Here is a 20,741-nt window from a genome sequence, read left to right on the forward strand (position 1 = left end):
GACATTGGGAATATGTGCATGCAGCGGTTTACAAGTCTGCATCTGTTTGGCAGATGAAGTGCACTGAAATGCTAATCTCTGATGAGCAAATTGCGTTTTGTAACTGCAAATGTTTTGTCCATCAATCAGGGAAATTAAAAAAAGAAAGAAAGAAGAAAGCATGTTGCACATGTGTATAAATGAATTAACGTCTGTCATAGATGTGTACGTGAGTGAGATAGAGAGATGATTCAGACAAATCCACTCATACTGGGTAATGCAGGCAAATCCTTGTTTTGGTGCCATGGCAACAGGGTTCTGAGATTCAACACTCATTCCTGTGGGGCCCCACCCCCACTCAGGACTGCAGAGGCTGTGACTGTGTGTGTGTGTGTGTGTGTGTGTGTGCCCCCCTAAACATATGTGTGAGTGTCTATGTACACACCCTTCTCAAAACCTGAACTGTGTAAATGTTTTTTTTTTTGTTTTTTTTTTTTTTTAATGGATATATGTGTTTGTGTGTGTTAGGCTATGTGTAACAGTATTGTGTGCATTTAATGGGAGAGGATGATGTCAATGCATGCAATATTTCTCAGTATTGTGAAAACACATTTCTTCTGGATATTTGTGTAGACCCATAACTGTGTTAAAACCCATAAACTCCTTGTGAACAGCAGGTTTTAAAGGGCTCTATGGGCATGTGTAAATTGTTTGAGTAGAGCGACATCATTCGGTCGGTCAAAGAAATTGCATTTCACAAATACAGCTCGAATTTAAAGTCTTGACCACAGAACAATGGGTGGATGTAAACAATAACTGTATTTTGTCCTTTAATTGGCATACACATCATGCGCAGTGATTTTACAATATGTACAGGCATAGATGATACTATAATAGCCTACTTTTGGAAAATCATCAAGAACTAACAGAATTATGCTACATCTTTTCAAATTATTATTGCTGCCGCTTTTATTATAGCATATTATTTCAAATGCATTGACATTGTACTTTTAAAAAAAAATTGCATGTGCATTCGTGATAAAAGCACCCTGTTATGATCAATTATTAGTTTAAATAAGTTATCATTGCTACATAGGCTATATAATGAATAGCCTAACTGGCACTGTCATGATAGTCTTTTGGTTGTATATCTATTTGACACCATGCTGTATTTTTATTTTTTTATTTTTTTATTTTTTGTATATTAGGGTGAGAGTCATTATTCAAATGATTAAAGCGTGCAAGTCAGTTATCGTTGACTCATAATGTAACCGAATTGCAAGGAGAGTTTAATTTGTGTTGAATTCGTGCGGTAAGGCGATGCCACTATAATTGAAGCATCATAAACATCAGTTGGAAAGGCCATCCGGACAACAGCGCGGTAAATGACATGAAAGCAACATTACAGCACGGTGTGCACGTCACTAAGGGGGACAGCACATAGCCTGCAGCCAAGTGGACAGCAATGGCACCGATAAGACCAAACACGAAACGCATCGAATTTGCGGAAGTGAGCGGGCGGGTGGGGCCTCGGCAGTAATGTGACCACAGACGCCGTTAGGATTGCGTGAAACGAAGCGTTATGTATGACCCTACAAAGACCCGTGGAGATTTTTAAGGCCGGACGCGAAATGAGACGAGGACGTGCGCAATGTTGAAGGAGCGATTGAAATAGAGTTTAAATGCACTAATTGTCTGGCTATGAGTGAGAGGGCTAACTAACACCAAGAGGATTACCATCACCACACAAACGAGATCTCATGACTGGAGCTATGTGAAACGCTGATATCGCTCATTCCTTCAGTATATTGAGGAATAATAATGAACAACGCGCAAGATATGTCTCCCGATTTTGTCTTGATGCGCCTGGTCTCCGCGGCCGAGGATGACCGCTTGGACGAGGAGAATGGGAATCTGTCATCGGGCACTGGACTGACGGTGGCTATCAAGGGGAACTTTGAATGCACGCAGAATCACGGCCACATCTCGGCGGTGAACAAAGCTCCGCAGGCCAGCGGAACGGAGGCACCTGACGCGGGAGTGATGGCGACTAGACCTGCGCTGTCTGTGCCGCCGCCTCCTCTTCATTCAGCCGAGGCCCACGGGTACGATCTCACCCACCGAGGTGGAATGGGGCCTCAGCTGTTGGTATTCAGAAACATATCGAGAGACTCTGAAGGGTTTGCCGAGAACAAGTCGGACGATCAGCGAAGGGCTTTTGAGGAGCAAGCGGTACTCGCTTCGGAGTCTGGCGCTGTGGACGCTCAGCATCCGCCTACATGGACGCTGCATCCACAGCTCAAACTGCCAGCGGTTGCTACGGATACGGAGGGAGCCGAACTGTGTCACCGGCATCGCTTGATAACAGACAAACAAGACTGGCCGCCGGTGGTGGATCACAAAACGGGCTCGATGACAGAGCCGGGCTGGAGCTGCACGACGGCTCTGCCCGAGGGTCCTGTGCTGGAGCTGGCGAGGAAATTCGGCGAGCTGGGAGTCGCTCCGGTACCCGAATTTCTACTGAAGGACGGCGAGCTGCAGCACTGCTCGTGTCAAAGCATGCTCGGCTCGGCTGGAATCAGGCAGGGAGATGACCCGACCGAGACCAGCGATGCTCTGCTGGTTCTGGAGGGCCTCGGGTCAGAAGAAGTGAACGGCCTGGGCATCAATGCCTGTCAGAAGACCGACTCCCAAAACAACGAGCCGGGTGCGTTTGCGCTCAAATGTTTCCCGTCGGTGCTGTCCGGACAAGCTATGGCAGTGTCCGGGGGACTTTGCACACCGGCGTGTTGTTTGTTGCGAGACTCTGTAAACACCAGGCCTCAGGCTCCCACCACAGATAAACTGACTCCCGAGGTTCTATCCCAAGCCGCATCCAACCAGGACACCCCGTGCTCCAGCCAGGCGTCCACACCGAAGGCCCGGTCGACCCGGGCGCATCTTTCCCCGGCCAGCGGAGGAGAGAAGACTTTGAAAGTACCAGGGAAATCCAGGAAGGGCTCTCTTAAAATACGCCTGAGTAAACTTTTTAGAACTAAAAGCTGTAGTGGCTCTAACAACATTTTGGACAAGAGACCTTCAGTCACGTTCTCCATATCATCAGCGGGCAGTTTAGTGGACATGTCTGGAGCGAGCGGTGGGGAACAAGACACAGCCAGGTGAGTTCTTCTGACTGCCCGAACAACCTTGGAATTAAATATTGAAGATCTTATGATTATGTTGTTGTATTCTTTTATTATTAACTTCTTTTCTATTCGACAACAACTTTTATGATTTTCGAGTTCCCTCAGGAACTTTCTTTCTTTCTTTCTTTCTTTCTTTCTTTCTTTCTTTCTTTCTTTCTTTCTTTCTTTCTTTCTTTCTTTCTTTCTTTCTTTCTTTCTTTCTTTAGAATGGCATCTTATGCTAAGTTAATGATTTTAGTTAAAAAGCTCTGAGGTTAACATAATTTGAAGACAATTTCATAGTTGTTTTCATACAACATAAACTACACAGTCATACCTCAAAAGTAGATTTTTAAGCAGTTTTTTTAATATTGCTGTTTTTAATATAATAATAAAAATAATATATTATTAAATAAAATTTTACAAAAGGTTCATTAGTTAACACCATAAACTACCTAACATGAACTAAGAAAGAACACATTATTAATCTTAGTTTCTTTAATATTAAGTTCAACATTTACTATTATGTTAATAAAATCAATATTTGTTATTATTACTTAATGTACTGTGAAGTAACCTGAACAAACAATGAAAAGCTGTATTTTTATTAACTAACACTAACAAAGTTACTCACTCTAATACTGTAACAAATGTATTGCTCATTGTTAGTTCATGTTTGTAAATTAATACATTATCTAATGTAATAAACCTTATTATGAAGTGTTACTAATGTTGCTTTAACTTATAACTACGTGATAACTTGCCACGTAGTTTAATGACAAAAACTTTCACAAGAACAAGTTTTTGTGCAACCGTCATAGTCCTGGTTAGTAAAATACGTATGGATCCTTCAACATTTATATGCAGTAGACTACACTGTCAGAAAATTTGATGGACAATTGATGGACAATTTTCATTTTTGGGTGAACTATCCCTTTAAAGGGAACATCTATAGAGGATATCTATAGAGGAGGGTAAATAAGGTAGAGTGGTTCTTTAAGGGCACTACCATTGTAACATGCTTTTGTATCCCTAAAGGTAAACTTTATTTAAAATGACACATTTTCATAGGAGTGTAGGAAAACAGACATTGATTTACTATCAAATAATAAACCTCTTTCTAAAAACCAATTTGAATTTGCATAGAGAATCTGGTGTATTGAAGTATTCTAGTTTACCAACAAATAGACAGCATTATGGAACCAACTATGGTCTTTATCCCAAAAATATTTAACATTTCAATCGATGATTTAGCCAATAAAATTAACCAAGAAATTGGAAACTTTTTTTGCTTTTTTAATTGTTTTTTATTTCTCATGAAATGTCCATCATAAAACACATTTCATTAAACATGTTGTAATTTTGATTTGTTTTTAAGTTGCAAAGTCATAATTGACCTCAGGTGAGTCAAGTGTGCATCTATACTTCTAATTCATTATAAATTGTAGATAAATAAATAATGATGTCATAAACTTTGAGATACAGAATCATTGTAAATTAATGTGTTGTCTTTTTTTATTTGAATAATTTAAATGATGATTGTCTTTCTGCAGCCAACCTGGACTAACAAGGGCACAAAGTGCCTTCTCTGCGGCCTCTTTTACTCCCGTTTTCACAGGTAAACGAAGATTTAGGGGAACATATTGGGTTAGAAGCTAAAGGAATCCTTGGAATACATTAAATGATGGCACATTTGCAAGCCACTAATAAGCTTACACAGTGCATGGGAAATATAATGACACAGGCACACGATTTGGATGAGATTAGTCTCATTTTAGGCCAATCTTTGGAATTATGCTACATTATTGTTACAAATGTTGTTAATGTCGTTCTTATGGTTCTTGTCATTAAGTACGATTGCTCTGGTTGCAGGAGAGACGGTGTCGTTGGTGGATGTGGACATCTCTCAGAGAGGGAGGAACTCCCCTCACCCTCCCACTCCTCCACCTCCCCCTCGGCGGAGCCTCAGTCTGCTAGGTGAGCCTCACTACAGATGTTCACACACACCCTTGATCTCCTTCGCTTCTGCTTTCACATCTCCACCTGTTTCATACTTTTTAAATAATTCTCCAGTAAGCCTACCCCCGGGTATCTTCCCTTCATCCTTTGTACTGTCACCTCTATCTACGCTTACATTCAAAAGTTTGGGGTCAGTAAGATTGTTGGAACTTTTTGAAAGAAGTCTCTTATGCTAAACAAGGCTGCATTTATTTGATCAAAAACAGTAAAAACATATACAGGTGAAACTCTAAAAATTAGCATTTCCTGCAAATGTTTATTTAGTTCAGTACTTCAACTTAAAGCTACATTGTGTGATTTTTACCCCCATCTAGCGGTGAAAAGGTATATGACCATCCAGTGAATATTAGTTTCTGTTCCTCTGGTGGCCAATGTAGTCCAAGATTAACATGGCTTCCAGTTCCAGTGTTAAATTAAACGTAAACGCGAAAGGCGAAGCTTGAATTAACGGGTATGTCCCTCTTTGACTAATGTACTTTCAAGATGGAGGGGCAACATGGCGACCGACATTAGAACCCCTTACCCGTATGTATTTTCAATGGCATATTATACACTCACGAGAATACTTTATTACTTGAACGAAGTAAATATACATTAATGAGCACATATATTTTTGAAAGAACTAAGTGTTTTTAGCCAAGAATAAACTAAAAGAGTTACACAGTGTAGCTTTAAAAGGTGAAACTAATATACTATATAGATTCATTACATGCAAAATGAGATATGTCAAGCCTTTATTTGTCATAATTTTGATGATTATGGCTTACAGCTCTGAAAACCTTTTCACAATATTATATTTTGAATTGGGATTTTCATAGCTGTAAGCCATAATAAATAAAGGCTTGAAATATCTCACTTTGCAGATAATGAGTCTATATTATATAGTTTCTCCTTTTAAGTTGAATTACTGAAATAAATTAACTTTTGCACGATATTCAAATTTTTCGTGGCCGTGTGTCCACCAAAGCGATTTTTTGCCAGCTGAAAACGCCTGACGCTCTGCTTAAGACGCCGAGCTTTGGGCGCTTGACAGCGTTTTGTCAGCGCAGCGTTTTTTCCGTTGAGACGTTTCGTTGCTATGATACAGAATATCCGCAGCACAGTTTACTTGTAACTGATTTCGCAGATAATTTTGTTTCATACAAAAAAAATAATTTTTCATCCATTTTGTTCGGTTAGCTCTGCTGGTTGATGTCGTTGTACAGAAAGAATGTTGTAACAGTTGGTCGGTGTGGTATTAGTCCCGCCCTTCCTCCACTGTGATTGGACGGCTGGGTAAAAAGTGACAGTAATGAGCGTTGTGTTTTATCGAAAGTTGAATATTTTTCAACTCCCGGCGACCAGTAATAACGCTGGGCGCTCGGCTCTTCAGCTTGAAAAAACGCTCAGCGCCTCGTTATGCTCATGGCGTTTAAAAAACGCAGCGCTCCCATTGAAAACAATTGAAAACATATGCCAGGCACGTGGAAAAAGGCTTTGGTGGACACACGGCCTTAGTCACTGTTCTATATTAATACGCACACACACCACTCGCACACAGAGATCTTTGATTGCACTGCACACACAGAAAGTTTATTAATAAAATAGCTTTGTTACTGAACAGCTACATTATATTTCTCAGCCACGAGGGGGTAAAGTCGCTGTTTTTTAAGTGATTATAACGGGCTTTCGCACCGGAGGATCCTTTTCATAGTTCCTAGAACTTTTGGCGGAAGTACCTGGAATTTGTCGTGTTCGCACCACAGGAGCTAGGAATGATTTTAGTTCTAAGAACACTTTTGGAGGAACTAATTTAGCTCCTACTTCAGAGTAGGGTCTAAACCAGCGCTATAAGAACCATCATTGATGTTAGCGTAACCTTAACCTTTACGCTGAGGAGAAAATCCAACGCAACTTTGAGGGGACAAAGCCAAACATGATTATGTTTTTCTGCTCCACTAGCAACACTGGACATCCACCTCACGGCATGCGCTAATAATTTTTCATTTACTGTCTACTTTCTATGTATAACAGTTATATCTAATAATGTATTAGACAGGAGGACTGTTAGACAGATTGTAAACTAATGAACATGGAGAGTGCTCGGGCTGGCATTTTCAGCGCTGTCAAAATAAAAGTCCTCCTCGTAGTCTAAATAAAAGTCACAAGAACTAAGTGGTTTACATCACTTCGTAGTTCCTACTGGCGGTGCGGACGCAACCAGAAAAATGTTCCTACGGAAACCATTAGTTCTCAGGGAACCTCCTACAACTACCTGGTGCGAAAGACCCTATACTCACTGCTTCATTGTTGGTCTCAGACAACACCAAATGACTGCCTACTCACCTGTAATTATATAGGAGCACAGTTTTTTATTTCTATTTTGACTTTTAAAGTTATATGTCAAAGTACCTCCCCTCAAAATCTAAACACAAGTTTTCAAAAAAGAATGTTGAGATTATGTTCCTGCAGTTTTAAAAGATGATCTGTTTCACCTCACCTCTGTGAGCGAACCCAGGGCGGATGTTAAAGATGCCGTGTAGGACGTCAACGTACTTACTTATTCTTTCACTTTGTCCTTTCATTTCCCCTTTTTTATTCGACCTTCATTCTTTTCATTTCATGGTTTACCGGAATCTCTGATTGCATTCTGAAAGCATAAAATTCAGAGAAGCGCCTGCTAAAATTAGTAATTGTGCAAGCCTTACATGTGGTTAAACTTTACCAGTATTTGGGACAGATGAGCAGTTCCTTTTCTAATAAAGTTAGACCACTGCACAGTTTCTTCCTCTTCGTCAGATCAGTGTGGTCTTTGAGATTGAAGTTTGAAATAATCTCCGCACTAGAAAGATAGATTTTAGATCTGAAGCAGTCTTTGTCATGAGGGAACAAAGATGATTAGGTATGTATGATTATTCAGTCGTCATGTTTGAAGTAGATTTTTTTTTTCCAAGTATGTTTAGGTTGAGAGTAAAGGTATATAGGAATATTCTGGGTTCAATAGTTAAAGGAATAGTTCACTTAAAGGGATACTCCACTGTTATTCCCTTAACTAAGATGAGTTGATACATATCGCTGTCGTCTCAGTGCGTGCACTCAATCGTTCTGGCCCGAGACATTTTGATAGCACTTAACTAGCCCAGTTCATTCAATATGGGCCAAGCAGAGAAGCGACCAAACACCTCCACTTTTTCCCTATTTAAATACAGTTACACGAGTAGTGGATTGGAACTATATTGTATGGCGGAATACCACAGCAAGTGCTTGGGAACACTTCGACATATTTATCTATGGAGTCAGCGCAGTGATATCATCACTCCGAAGAGTGAGGGGGGGAGAGGACTTTTCACGAGTGATGATATTAATGCGCCGAGTCGAAGTGCTCCCAAGCACTTGCTGCGGTATTCCGCCATACAATATAGTTATCCACTTTACACGCTTAGAAAAGCCCAACGTTTTATTTTGTGTCACCATCCTAGGTCGTGTTACACTACTCGAGTAATTGTATTTAAATAGGGAAATTGTGGAGGTGTTTGGTCACTTCTCTGCTTGGCCCATATTGAATGAACTGGGCTAGTTAAGCACTATCAAAGTGTCTCGCGCACCAGAGCGATTGAGTAGACGCACTGAGACCACAGATGTATGTATCAACTCGTCTTAGTTAAGGAATGACATAGTTTAATATGAAAATTTCCCTTTAAAAGTTTAAATTCTGTCATCGTTTACTCACTCTCAAGTCTTCAAACTCTGCTGAACACAAAGGAAGATATTTTGAAGAATGTCGGTAATCAGACAGTTGATGGACCCCATTGACTTCCATTGTAGGTAAAAAAAATACTATGGAAGTCAGTGGCTCATCAACTGTTTGGTTACCGGCATTCTTCAAAATATCTACTTTTGTGTTCAGCAGAAGAAAGAATTTCATACAGGTTTAAAACAACTTGAGGGTGAGTAAATGATGACAGAATTTCTATTTTTAAGTCACTGTTCCTTTAAGCGCAATGTATAGCATTTGTGGCATGATGTTGATAAGCAAGTCTAACTTGACTTGTTTATTGAAAAAAGAAAAAAGGTGTGGAGAAAGAAAAGAAAACAATGTGTGGAGTACTTAAAAGTAGAAATTTGAAGCGTATAACTTTATAACAAAACAATCACTTACATGAATTATTTTGTTATGTGTTTAAATAATTTTTACAGATGTTTTAGAGTTACTAAAAATTGGATATAAATTTACACTGTAGGTAAATGATTTTTCCACTACAATCATGTTAACACTCTTATTGTTTTCAAATATTATTATTATTTGCTACTGAAACAATGAGTATTTTGTTATTTGTCCGGATTGGCCGCATTCATTTTTTTTTAAAGAAAAAGAAAATTGTGATAATCGACATTGTCACAAATGCTGTTTAATAAGATTGTATTGAACCATCGAGTTATCATAGAGTTGACTAAAACTAAATCCATAAAAAATATCACTTTTGTTGAAATAAAATAAAATATTAAAAGACAACATTACAAATTTCCATCTAGTTTAGCAAAGTCAGTACAATGAAAACCGAAAATATAAAAAGAAAAATTCATAATATACTAAAAACTAGAATAGCATCTCAATGAAACACCTTACTAAACCCACAATGTTCTTTTAAAGTAAAAAAAGCTAAATTTTCCAGTGTCGTGAGTATGTGATTGAATGCACATACCAGTGTGTGGATTTACCCATGTTGTTTTCCCATGCTGCAGTTCCCCATGTCATATGCTTCCTGTCACGGTGTCTTAGTCTTCAAGTGCTATAAGAGGATCAGATATTGTAACATAATTGGAGGATTTGTCTTGCTCCTTTAAAGTTCATACAGACAAAACTACATTATCCATACATAAATCACCATATGATTGGTCTAATCAAAATCTTCTGAAATCTGGTTGCATTTTGATCTATTTTTGGTAATATGTGCAAGAATATTGTTGCTGTTCGGTGTTGCTGAATGGTGTTAGGGCTGATTTTAGTCATGTTCTGATTCCTCTTCATCGCCCCAGGCTCCTGTCTCATCCTAATAGACTTTAACCTTCTCTACGCTTCCATTGCTTTTCCTATGACATCTCCTTATTCTCCTGGCTCAGTCTGAACCCTCCCTCCTGCTCTTCCCTTCCAGACGATATAGGTGGGCCGCAGCCTGGGCCTTTCCTAGTGAGTGTAATGGGGGCGTCCCTGCAGTCTCTCCCTCTGCCTCTTCCTCCTCCTCCCCCTCTCCACGCCACCATCCAGCATAGTCTCAGCCTCAATGGTAAGACTTGGGTGCAGTGGAGGGGGCGGTGTGTGTTTAAGGGTGTTTCAGGGCACCTTTCTGGTTCTGCGAGCCAACTCCAACATCCTCTTCCCTTTCTCCGAAGCAACTTTATTCCATCAAACGTAAAGGGAAATGGAATAAAGTGTGAATGCAACTCACTGTGATGTTTCTTGTGAAAAGCAAAGGCGAAGACAATACATTAAATGGCATCTGCCACATGTATCGTTTTGTCAAACAAAGGCTTTGGTTGACCGCGTGGTTTCGTTTCTCAGTTCCTTTCGCAGTTTGGAGGAAGAAGGCAGTGTGTGACTAATGTGCGCTTAGAGAGGAAGTGTGAACGTAAGGGTGCCATACTTCAAACTTAAGTTTTGTAGTTATTTGCTGAAGAACTCATATATAACTTTGAAGGTTGATGGTAATATTACAGATTTGGTAACTTTATTATCTATAACATCTATGTACACATGTAGTTGGTATGACATTTCATCACTAGCTATGTTTCCGTTTAAAGTTGCGAATTTAACTTATTTGCAAAATTGGAATATCGTTTCCCACCCATGTGTTCAAGAGAACGAAATGATCAATTCTTAAGAAATTAGCGCAACATTTCTATAGTAAAAATGGAAGTTGCTGCAATTCAGGAAGACTAGATATGTGTCTACATCATAAATGACTACATCATAACAAATAAAAATGCTGTCATGTTATCTTGCGTTTAGATGTATGGTGTTTGGGAACACAATCATGTGAGACGCTTCTGGGAGGTCCTTAAACCAAATCATTCTGATCTGATGACTTCAGATGATTTCAGAATGATCAAACCAACATTTGAGATGCTGTGCACTGAAATTAGTCCAGTTATCAATCACATCCACTGTTGAAAAGAGTTTTTGTTGCGCATCGAGGGATTCATTCGGTAAATATGATTCAATCGTAGTTTGTTCTTCTTATCTGATAAAAATGCATCTGCCTCAATTGACTACATACGTGTTTTATGTGTATTTTTAGAATGTATGCACATATTGGCGTTTCTGTCCAGCATTTTTTTTTTATCACAAAAAGCTTAGAAAAATATATGTATGGAAACATAGCTAGTGAAAAATGTGTCCTGGTTTGTGATATGGGAGATACTGTCACAAGATGTCACTGAGGGAAGTTGTGTGATTGGTTTTAAACATCCAGTTCAGAACCCTATTGGAATAATATTTCTAAATTCTTTTTGAAAACAACTTTGTTTTGCTCTAGCTGTCAGGATAGCACTACTTGGGAATGTTGTCACAAAAGGTCAATGTGTGTACAGTGAATTTTATCTTTTTCATTGACAATAATAGTGAAAATATACTTTTTTTTTTGTATCAAATACAAAAGTTTGTGTTGAAACAGAAATTAACCTGCACTGATAAATAGTCACTGGCATAAAAAAATGGGTCCCACTTTATATCAAGTGGCTTTAAGTACTATGAACTTACATTGAAAAATAAGTACAATGTACTTCTGCTCATGTTGTATTGTAAAACACTTTTTGCTGCTATTGAGGTGTGATCTGGGTAAGGTTAGGGACAGGTGTGGTGGTATGGGTAGGTTAAAGTGTAAGGGATGGGTCAGCTGTGTAATTACAGATGTAATTACATAAATTAGTTACAGCTGTAATTACATGCTGGTATTTTAAAAATATAAGTACAATGTAAAACATGCATGTACACAAGAAGTCCATTGTATCAAATTATTTGTTTCAAAGTACTTAAAGCCACTTAAAATAAAGTGGGACCAACTAGTTCATCCGAATTTATTTAGACATATTTTAAATGACATATTAACAAATAACATATTTTCTTTAATTCTTGTCTGATTATTATGTACAACAGTTTTAATAACCTCATATTATTAACTTGGGATGATTGTACTTTTAACAGTTTGCGATTATAACACTGACTGGCTTGTCATACTACTGAAAAACTTGACAAAATGGACTAAATTTTAGACTACATTTTAAAGTAAAATGATTGAAACTGTTATTTGTCAACTTATACTACTGTTCAAAAGTTTATGGTCAGCTTAAAACACTTTTATTCATGAAATCCATGAAATTGATCAAAAGTTACAGTAAAGACTTAAGACAAAATATTTCTATTTTGAATAAATGCTATTCTTTTGAACTTTTGAAAAAAAAGTATCAAGGTTTACACAAAAATATTAAGCTTTTTCTCAACATTGAAAATATTACAAAATGTTTCTTGAGCAGCAGTTCAGCATATTAGATCATGTGACAAAACGTTGTCTATAGTAGGGTTCTGTAAATTTGTTATTTGTCAAGAGACGATCTACACCAAAGAAAAAGTAGAAGTATTAATTTAGTTGAATGAGATACTAGTCTAGTTCTGCACTAGGATGATTCAAATTTGCTGGTGTATTCAAAAATTGCTCCGTTTGTGTCTCAGATGCTTTCTTCCGAGCACTTCCTCATTCGGCCGCGTCACCGATGGACACGGCGGCTCCTGCCAGAGTGGCCCCGGCTCCGATCATGTGTCCATTGAGAGGAGCCGATTCCAGCAGCTTCACTGCCAGCCTGAGAGAGCTGGAGCGGGTGAGAAACAACTGAAAATTTCCAGTCACATGATTGTAATATCATTGGGCATGGTTATGGGCAGGCCTTTTTAGCTGTGAAACATATCTGTGGCTTCCTGTGGTTGTTTTCTCTTTAAGCAGCTTTTGTTTAGCACTGTTGGATGGTCAGTGTGTGTTTGTGTGTCTGCAGTGTGGCTGGTATTGGGGGCCGATGAACTGGGAGGATGCTGAAATGAAGCTAAGAGGGAAGCCAGATGGCTCGTTTTTGGTGCGGGACAGTTCAGACCCACGATACATCCTCAGCCTCAGTTTTCGCTCACAGGGAGTCACACACCACACGCGTATGGAGCACTACAGAGGTAAACACACACATATATACTAGGGGTGTAACGGTACACAGAGGTCACGGTTCGGTACTTACCTCGGTTTTTTGGGTCATGGTTCGATACGGGTTCGGTACAACAGGAAAAAGCAACAAATCCCCAATGATAGGTTTCTTTTGATTTATTTGAACTGACAGTAGTGCAGTTTTCAGTTTGTTCCACCTAGCAGCATTTAGTCCCCTAGTTGGTACAGTACAGCCTCTTTTAATGTATTATTAAGCTCTAAGTAGTAAACAGAATGCACTCTTAGGGCCTGTTCACATATCGCGTCTTTTGCGCCCTCAAGTTCGTTGTTTCAATTGTAGGTGCGCGGTATGCACGCTCATAATGGAAGCGACGTGGTCGCTTCGTTTTTTTCCAAGCGCGTCCATGCCACATCGAGATAAAAACATCTCAACTTTTCAGAATGCCCCAAGCACACCATAAGCGCACAGTAGGTCATGTGATAAGAACCAACCGGAGCGCAATTGCCCGCTTTGGAAAAAGGAGAATGCAGCTCGCCCAGCGTTTTCTACACGTTTTAGGCGCTATAAGTGAATCCAACCTACATACTGTAGGTCAGTAACGCTTCCTTTTTAAAGTCCTGTTACCCATGTACATACTATGTACTTTTTATAGTAATTACAATTACTGGGTAATAACTAGGTACTAACCCTGAACCTACCCCTAACCCATGTACTTACCTTATTTTAGCCAGTACTTTCTAGGTATTACACTGTAAGTACATGTAAGGACTGTACTGTAAAAGAAAGCATTACCCATAGGTCATATTTTTTTGTAATGCTAAAAAACAAAAGGTATTGGGTTAGCTACAAAAATGTAAAGCATCTCTTGTGTTCTAAAAGTACAGAATAAATAGAAAAATGAAAAATAACTTTTTTTAGTTTAGCAACTAAAAGATTCGATTTCTTTGTGTGGGAGAGTTCAATAACATGCTGTGACAATGGCAGATGCAAAAAGTTCAATATTAGGCTTTTTCAAGAAATCACGAAGGAAATTAAGAGCCTACTTCACCTTTCTACGAGGAGACAGCGAGTTAAGCATCACCTGAGGCTTTTCATTTCCAGTACATGCATATTTCATCACTGGACAGTGAGTGAGATTCAACGACACAAATCGGCACAATGGCAAATGATCTTGTCTCAATATAGACCATTTCACAAGATGTAAACAACACTGGTCCAGAAGCACTTCCTGTTTCAGTTTTTTAACACTACATAAAAGTTAGGATCAAATACAACCAACAGAACATTTAAAACTGAATCAAAAAGTTAAACAAACATCTTTAAGATGTTTTCTTTACATGTGAAATAAAGAAAACAGTTACAAAATGAAACAGGAAGTGTTTCTGGACCAGTGTTGTTTACATCTTGTGAAATGGTCTATAGCAGCAGAAACAACTTATTTAGGGTCATACAGATAAGAGTAGTACATCATCTGAAACTGTCTATTTTTATTTGTGTACACTCACAATAAAAACAAACAAATGTGCTTTTGTAAAATAAAGAAAACGAACTTTCACTATCTACCGTCCCGGTTTCCTTTTTGTGAAGTTTTTGGAGTGCTTCTAGCCTGGTAATACCAAACTCTGCTACTTCGCTTTGCTTCGTAGACAGAGTCTGGAGTGGCATCATTGAAAAGTGTTTTCTTTATCGCGAGAGGGGCGCTTGTCTGAAGTATAAACTCATTGGTTACCCGTAAGCCAATCACATAACGTTTGGTTATGCGCCAGCTCAGCCGCATCGAACTAAACCTGTAAACACATGTATGATGCGAAAACGAAACCATCGAGCGAAATACCGCAGTGCACATGGCTGTGAACGACTTTTGTAGATTATGTGAAGTAAATCTAAGCATCTACAGCACAATCAGGGCCTCTAAACTAATATTTGACAGTAGAGAGAAACAAGAAAATATTTGCAGCCAATTGTCAAAGTTTGGATTAGTTCTGTCGGAAATGCTGCAACTTAATTGCAAGACAATTAAGAAATGGCAATATTTAAGAACTGGAAAAGAAAGGAGACACTGACCTGTCAAAAGGGTGCTAGTTCGAGCTCGACAGATAAAAGAGACCGAGATACTCCCTCTGTCGGGAGTACGGCCACAACATCACCTCCATTCAAAAGGTTTAACAAACACTCTTCATGTTTTCAGGCTTCAGTTCGCAAATGCCGGGAATATTCTCCACAACTGAGGGAATTGCATCCCGTGTCTCCATATTCGCGGTTGTTTTCAATTTCTCCAGTCTTAAACTCGGCGCTTTGCGTCTACATCACTGCTCTCAGCCCGCCCTCTGTTCGTTGATTGAGCCGGCTGTTTTCAGGCGGAGGAAACCGAAGAGACATGTTGCTGTCTCAGACTGAGTACAGAAGCGAAATTAAATAGAGCGGAAGTACTAAGTCTGACGTAGTCAGGCTAGAGTGCTTCCAAAAATGTATTGAAACTCAGTGTATAAGCTACTAGGAAGCTCTTGATTGCCATCCGATTTGAGAAATACTAACAAATTTTGCTGTGACAAAGAATTTTTTTCCTGTGTATTTCTTTTCCTTAAAATTTGCCTTTAACTCTTCAGGAACCTTCAGTTTATGGTGCCATCCTAAATTTGAGGACCGCTGCCATTCTGTGGTTGAATTCATTGAGCGAGCCATCATGCACTCTAAAAATGGAAAATTCCTCTACTTCCTACGTTCACGTGTACCTGGTAAGGCTACAAATATCCTACTTCTATGACATTAATGAAATAGCGACAAATTGCTAGAAGCTATTTAGCTTTAAATTATATTTATTTCAGTTTTAGTTTTAGTAATATTAGTACTTCAATATAAAGTGTTTATTTTCATTTTATTCTATATTTACAGCTTTGTTTAAATTAAAGTGCCCTACTATACTGTTATCTTTAATGTAGTGTGTAAAATAGCAGTGTGTGAATATAAGAGGTCTGCAAAGTTTTAATGATCAAAGTGCACAACAAAAAAAGTTATTGTCTCCTAAAATAAATAATCGATTCTGACCCAGATAGCAAACTGACATTGAATCAACGTGGAAATATGACATCGAAACAACGTTGATCTGACACTGTTTTGCTCATCGAATTAACGTTGAACCAACGTCAGACGCGTCATTCTTTCAAAACTAACGGAAAATCAACTTGAAATCAACGCGTTGTTTCAACGTTATGAAAGCAAACCAATTTTCGATTTTCATTTAGCTTTGATAAATGCCGCGTCTGACGTTGGTTCAACGTTAATTCGATGAGCAAAATCAACGTTGTTTCAATGTCATGAGAGACGTCGTTTCCACGTTGATTCAATGTCAGTTTGCTGTCTGGGGAATTACTGAAACGAGTCGTCAGCAATCCCGATCTCAATTCTGTAACATGCCTGTGAACGATGTCTACATAGTACTTTTAGCCACCCTCAAACACTGTAGTTGTAGCTGTGAAACAACATGTTGTAGCATTATGTCATGTTGTCAAGAGGATACAGTTTCCACTTTGCATGCATTTCCCAAAGCATGAGGACTTGCGATGGAATCGACCCTTTGCAAAGACCCGTCCCCCTTAAATACTTTCACTACATTAATGTGTCATGAAAGATCATTGTAGCACCTCAGTTCAAGCGGCACGTGAACCGATCAGCTCTTCATACTAGTTACAGCACAAAATAAACATGAATGAACATCAGAAGGTATGTTGTTTCAAATGCAGAAAGATGTCAATACACACTTTCTATTGTAAGGATTTACTTAAGACACGCAGTGAAAAATTTGCGCTGAAAAGGCGTGGACAGGGTTATTTTTGTGGCTCATCTTATTGCATATGCATTTGTAGGAGTTTTCATTTCAGACTCAAAATTTATGGGAGGAGAGTATTTAAATGAGTCATGCAAGGTGATTTACTAAGGTTTACGCTCGTCGATGTACTGGTTTTACGCCATTATTTACTGCCCAAAAAAAGCATGTCTTAAACCAGATGCTAATTTGCGCTGATCTTGGTTGATTGTGTTGGTCATTATGGAAATGATGTCATGAATGTCATTAGTAGATCCTGGGCTGAATTGTCCACTCCCATCGCTGCTTTTGTGCATTTGGGTTCTCATGCTAATTTGCCCTGTTTAGTTAATATGGCCCGAACTCCTCCTGTCTGGTTTGTTTGTCAGACAAAATGGCAGATTTGGCATTATGATTGATCAGATCACCTGTCAACCAAACTTCCGGCAAAGGGTGAATTAAAATGGTAAAATCAATGCCATTGTTACTGTTCCAATCACTGTGTATACAAGTGCTAAGAAAGCCTCCGGAGCTGAAATTGGGCGTTTTGTTTACGACACGTGCTGTAAGTGGTAGACCAATCACTACAGACTGGGCCATCTGACCAATCAGAGCAGAGTAGGCGCTCGGAAAAAAGAGAACGGATCTTTTATTGAACAGTTTCAGACACTATGAGAAAAGAGGTGATTCTGCAATGTATATTATGAGAAAATTAAAGTGTTTTTTGACCTTGGATGCATGTAAATCTATTGTAGAACTAGAACATCACCAAAAATAGTTTAAAATAGCATAATTGGGGCAAAAAACTATTTTGAGTAGTTTTAGTTAACAACTATGTTTTTTTGTCTAAAGTGTTTGTGGTAGCAATGGGCACAGAAGTGAGGCAGGGTTTATTTAGTTCGTAAGACCACAAACAGGTTTGAGGGTGTGAGAGATGAAAGGTTAGTGTAATGAAACATGTGGTGTCTGTCTCAGGGTTGCCCCCGACCCCTGTGCAGCTGCTCTACCCAGTCTCACGCTTCAGCAATGTGAAATCACTCCAGCATCTGTGCCGTTTCTGTATCCGACAACTCGTCCGCATAGACCACATCCAGGAGCTGCCCCTCCCCAAGTATGACTCACTCACACTTTAAATTATTTTGCCCATTTAGTTTTCTGATACACGATAATTCTAAAATTTTAGGTCTGTAACATACTTTTGAAAGATGTCTTGTGTGCTCTGCTCACCAAGGTTGCATATTTTTATAATTTAAATACAGTAAAGACTGTAATATTGTGAAATATGATTACAGTTTAAAATAACTGTTTTCTATTTTAATTTTTTTTTTTTTAATTATTTATACTAGGGCTGTCAAATGATTAATCGCGATTAATCGCATCCAAAATAAAAGTTTGTGTTTACATAATATATGTGGGTGCACTGTGTATAATTATTTTATAAATATAAATACACACACATGCTTGTATATATTTAAGAAATATTTTCATGTATATACTGTATATACGTAGATTTATATATAATTGATATTATATATAAATATCAATATTTTATATTTAAACTATATTTTTTTTCTTAAATATACATGTATGTGTGAGTATTTATATATATACAAAATAATTATTCACAGTGCACCCATGTTATGTAAACACAAACTTTTATTTTGGATGCGATTAATTGCGATTAATCGTTTGACAGCCCTAATTTATACCTGTGATGTCAATTTATTTTTAGCATCATTACTCCAGTCTTCAGTGTCACATGATCCTTCAGAATCATTCCAAATCACTGATGTTAAAAACTGTTTAAAGGACAACTTTATTTTTTTTTTTACAAAAATAGGTTTCTTTAATTGTAAAATACCGAACTTGTCCTTTAATATTTTGTGTAAACCATGACACATTTTTTCAGAACTCTTTGATAATTAGAAAGTTTTAAAAAACAGCATTTATTTGAGCTAGAATGGTTATGTTCAAAGGTTATGGATGTGTCACATGAGGTCTACCCACTGTTATTATGAATTTTTGAAATAAAATTGCTTAGCAATTAAAAGGCAAAATGTGCATACAAAGTGTCTATAAATACTAACTTTCCTATTTTTACTATCTTAGACCTCTCATTGTCTACTTGAGGAAGTTCTATTACTATGATCCAGAGGAAGAAATGTACCTGTCAATCAAAGGCATGCGCCAGGCAGCAGGTGTGGAACAGGAAGCCGAGTCTGAAACATAGCCAGAACGCTCCTTTTCACTGTAAGTACTTGCAGCAATGATTGTTCTACATATAGTATGTTGCACTCAATGCCACGTAGCCAACGTATTAAATTAACGAAACATAAATGGGTTCTTTTTTAGGATTTCTGTGTGTGGGTAATAGATGGAACAGCACATGGACACTTCCTGGTGCACAGCTCTGCTCCAACTCCCTGCCAGTCTTCCAGCAGAAGCCAATGAACATCAGCCGACTGGCCCCTCCTCTTGACCAATACGTGGACAGAGGGAGTACAGAGGAGTGCTGGAATACTGTCTATGTTGAGCAGGCAAATAAATCCAGAGACTGACTTGATAGACAAAAGACTTGAAAGGACACTGGACACCAAACAGTGGACTTAAAAAAAATAATAAGTTAAACAAAAAATCGAACAAGGACATTTGACTTGGGGTACTAGCAAAAGCCTTCATCTGTAGGTTATATTACACTGGAGTTTTTAAACTGGCCTGTTTGTGAATCCGTCTCTGTTTGGTTCTTCTTGCTTTCCTCATCAGGCCCCTGCCCCTGGGTGGAGTGTGTGACCCCTTTATTTGTCCTTTCCCTGATTGTAACTCCTTCAGTCTGGTCAGGCCACATGAACTGTATTTTGAGTAAAGACAAAGTAAACTTGAAAATAAGATGGTTGACTTTTTCACATTATTCATGATTAAGGATTATAATTGCTTGAATTTAAGTTGGTCCCTCCATTGAATCCATCTGTTTTTCCTTGCAGATCTCCATGAGTTACCATGTGCTTGTTTGTTTGTTTGCTTGATCTGGGCACGTATTATCATGGTAATTCTAATTTCAATTAATTCCATGGTTAATTAGCATGGTGTTCTGCATTAATAGCAATAGCAATGGTAATTGTTCAGTACCATGGTATTACCAATTTGCTACCATCATTATATAATGGTAACACCACAGTTCTTTTTTTTCTGAGGAATGTTATCCTAAACTTTTGGCTGGGGATATACACGTTGTATTTTCATGTTTTATGAGGACTTTCCATAGACAAGGATATTCATACTGTCCAAACTGTAAATATCCCCACATTAACCCTAGACCTACCTATCATAGAAACACTTTAATTTTCAAAAAACACATCACTTAGTATGGTTTATAAGCTGTTTTCCTCATGGGGACCAAAAAATGGATTTTGCCAACTTTGTGGGGACATTTTGTCCCCATAATGTACAGTAGGGTTTACCAGCCCACACACAAACGTTGGCTATCTAAACGAGAACGTTTTTATATGCAGCTGGTTATAAATAGTATAATATACCATTTATAAATGAGGACTTCCTTCAAAAGGAGATTTTAGCTCAATTATGGGCACAAATTTGTC

The 20,741-nt window shown here is 38.4% G+C and overlaps 1 protein-coding gene across 2 annotated transcripts; it reads left to right on the forward strand.

Annotated features, from left to right (window-relative positions):
• The first annotated feature begins 1,290 nt into the window (after positions 1-1,290).
• Positions 1,291-20,038, forward strand: socs7 (suppressor of cytokine signaling 7). 2 transcript variants are annotated; one of them, XM_039657590.2, is made up of 10 exons: positions 1,291-3,137; positions 4,697-4,761; positions 5,016-5,120; positions 10,295-10,426; positions 12,868-13,013; positions 13,185-13,353; positions 15,950-16,078; positions 18,121-18,256; positions 19,255-19,395; positions 19,498-20,038. In XM_039657590.2, the coding sequence occupies exons 1-9, from the start codon at positions 1,801-1,803 to the stop codon at positions 19,373-19,375; spliced, it is 2,340 nt and encodes a 779-aa protein (XP_039513524.1). In that variant the 5' UTR covers positions 1,291-1,800; the 3' UTR covers positions 19,376-19,395; positions 19,498-20,038. The 2 variants fall into 2 exon arrangements, with proteins under 2 accessions (XP_039513524.1, XP_039513526.1); XM_039657592.2 differs by lacking the exon at positions 10,295-10,426 and having other exon boundaries at positions 1,292-3,137.
• The last annotated feature ends 703 nt before the right edge of the window (positions 20,039-20,741 follow it).

The sequence above is a fragment of the Pimephales promelas genome, chromosome 21 (assembly GCF_988280905.1).
Source record: "Pimephales promelas chromosome 21, fPimPro1.hap1.1, whole genome shotgun sequence".
Taxonomy (NCBI): Eukaryota; Metazoa; Chordata; class Actinopteri; order Cypriniformes; family Leuciscidae; genus Pimephales; species Pimephales promelas.

What these genes read in the sequence shown, in the direction of transcription:
- socs7 (XM_039657590.2), top strand. Translation starts at nt 1,801, where the DNA reads ATGAACAACGCGCAAGATATGTCTCCCGATTTTGTCTTGATGCGCCTG. An exon ending in CCTACGTTCACGTGTACCTG is followed by an intron (nt 16,079 to 18,120) that starts GTAAGGCTACAA and finishes TGTCTGTCTCAG; the next exon opens with GGTTGCCCCCGACCCCTGTG. An exon ending in CAGGAGCTGCCCCTCCCCAA is followed by an intron (nt 18,257 to 19,254) that starts GTATGACTCACT and finishes TTACTATCTTAG; the next exon opens with ACCTCTCATTGTCTACTTGA.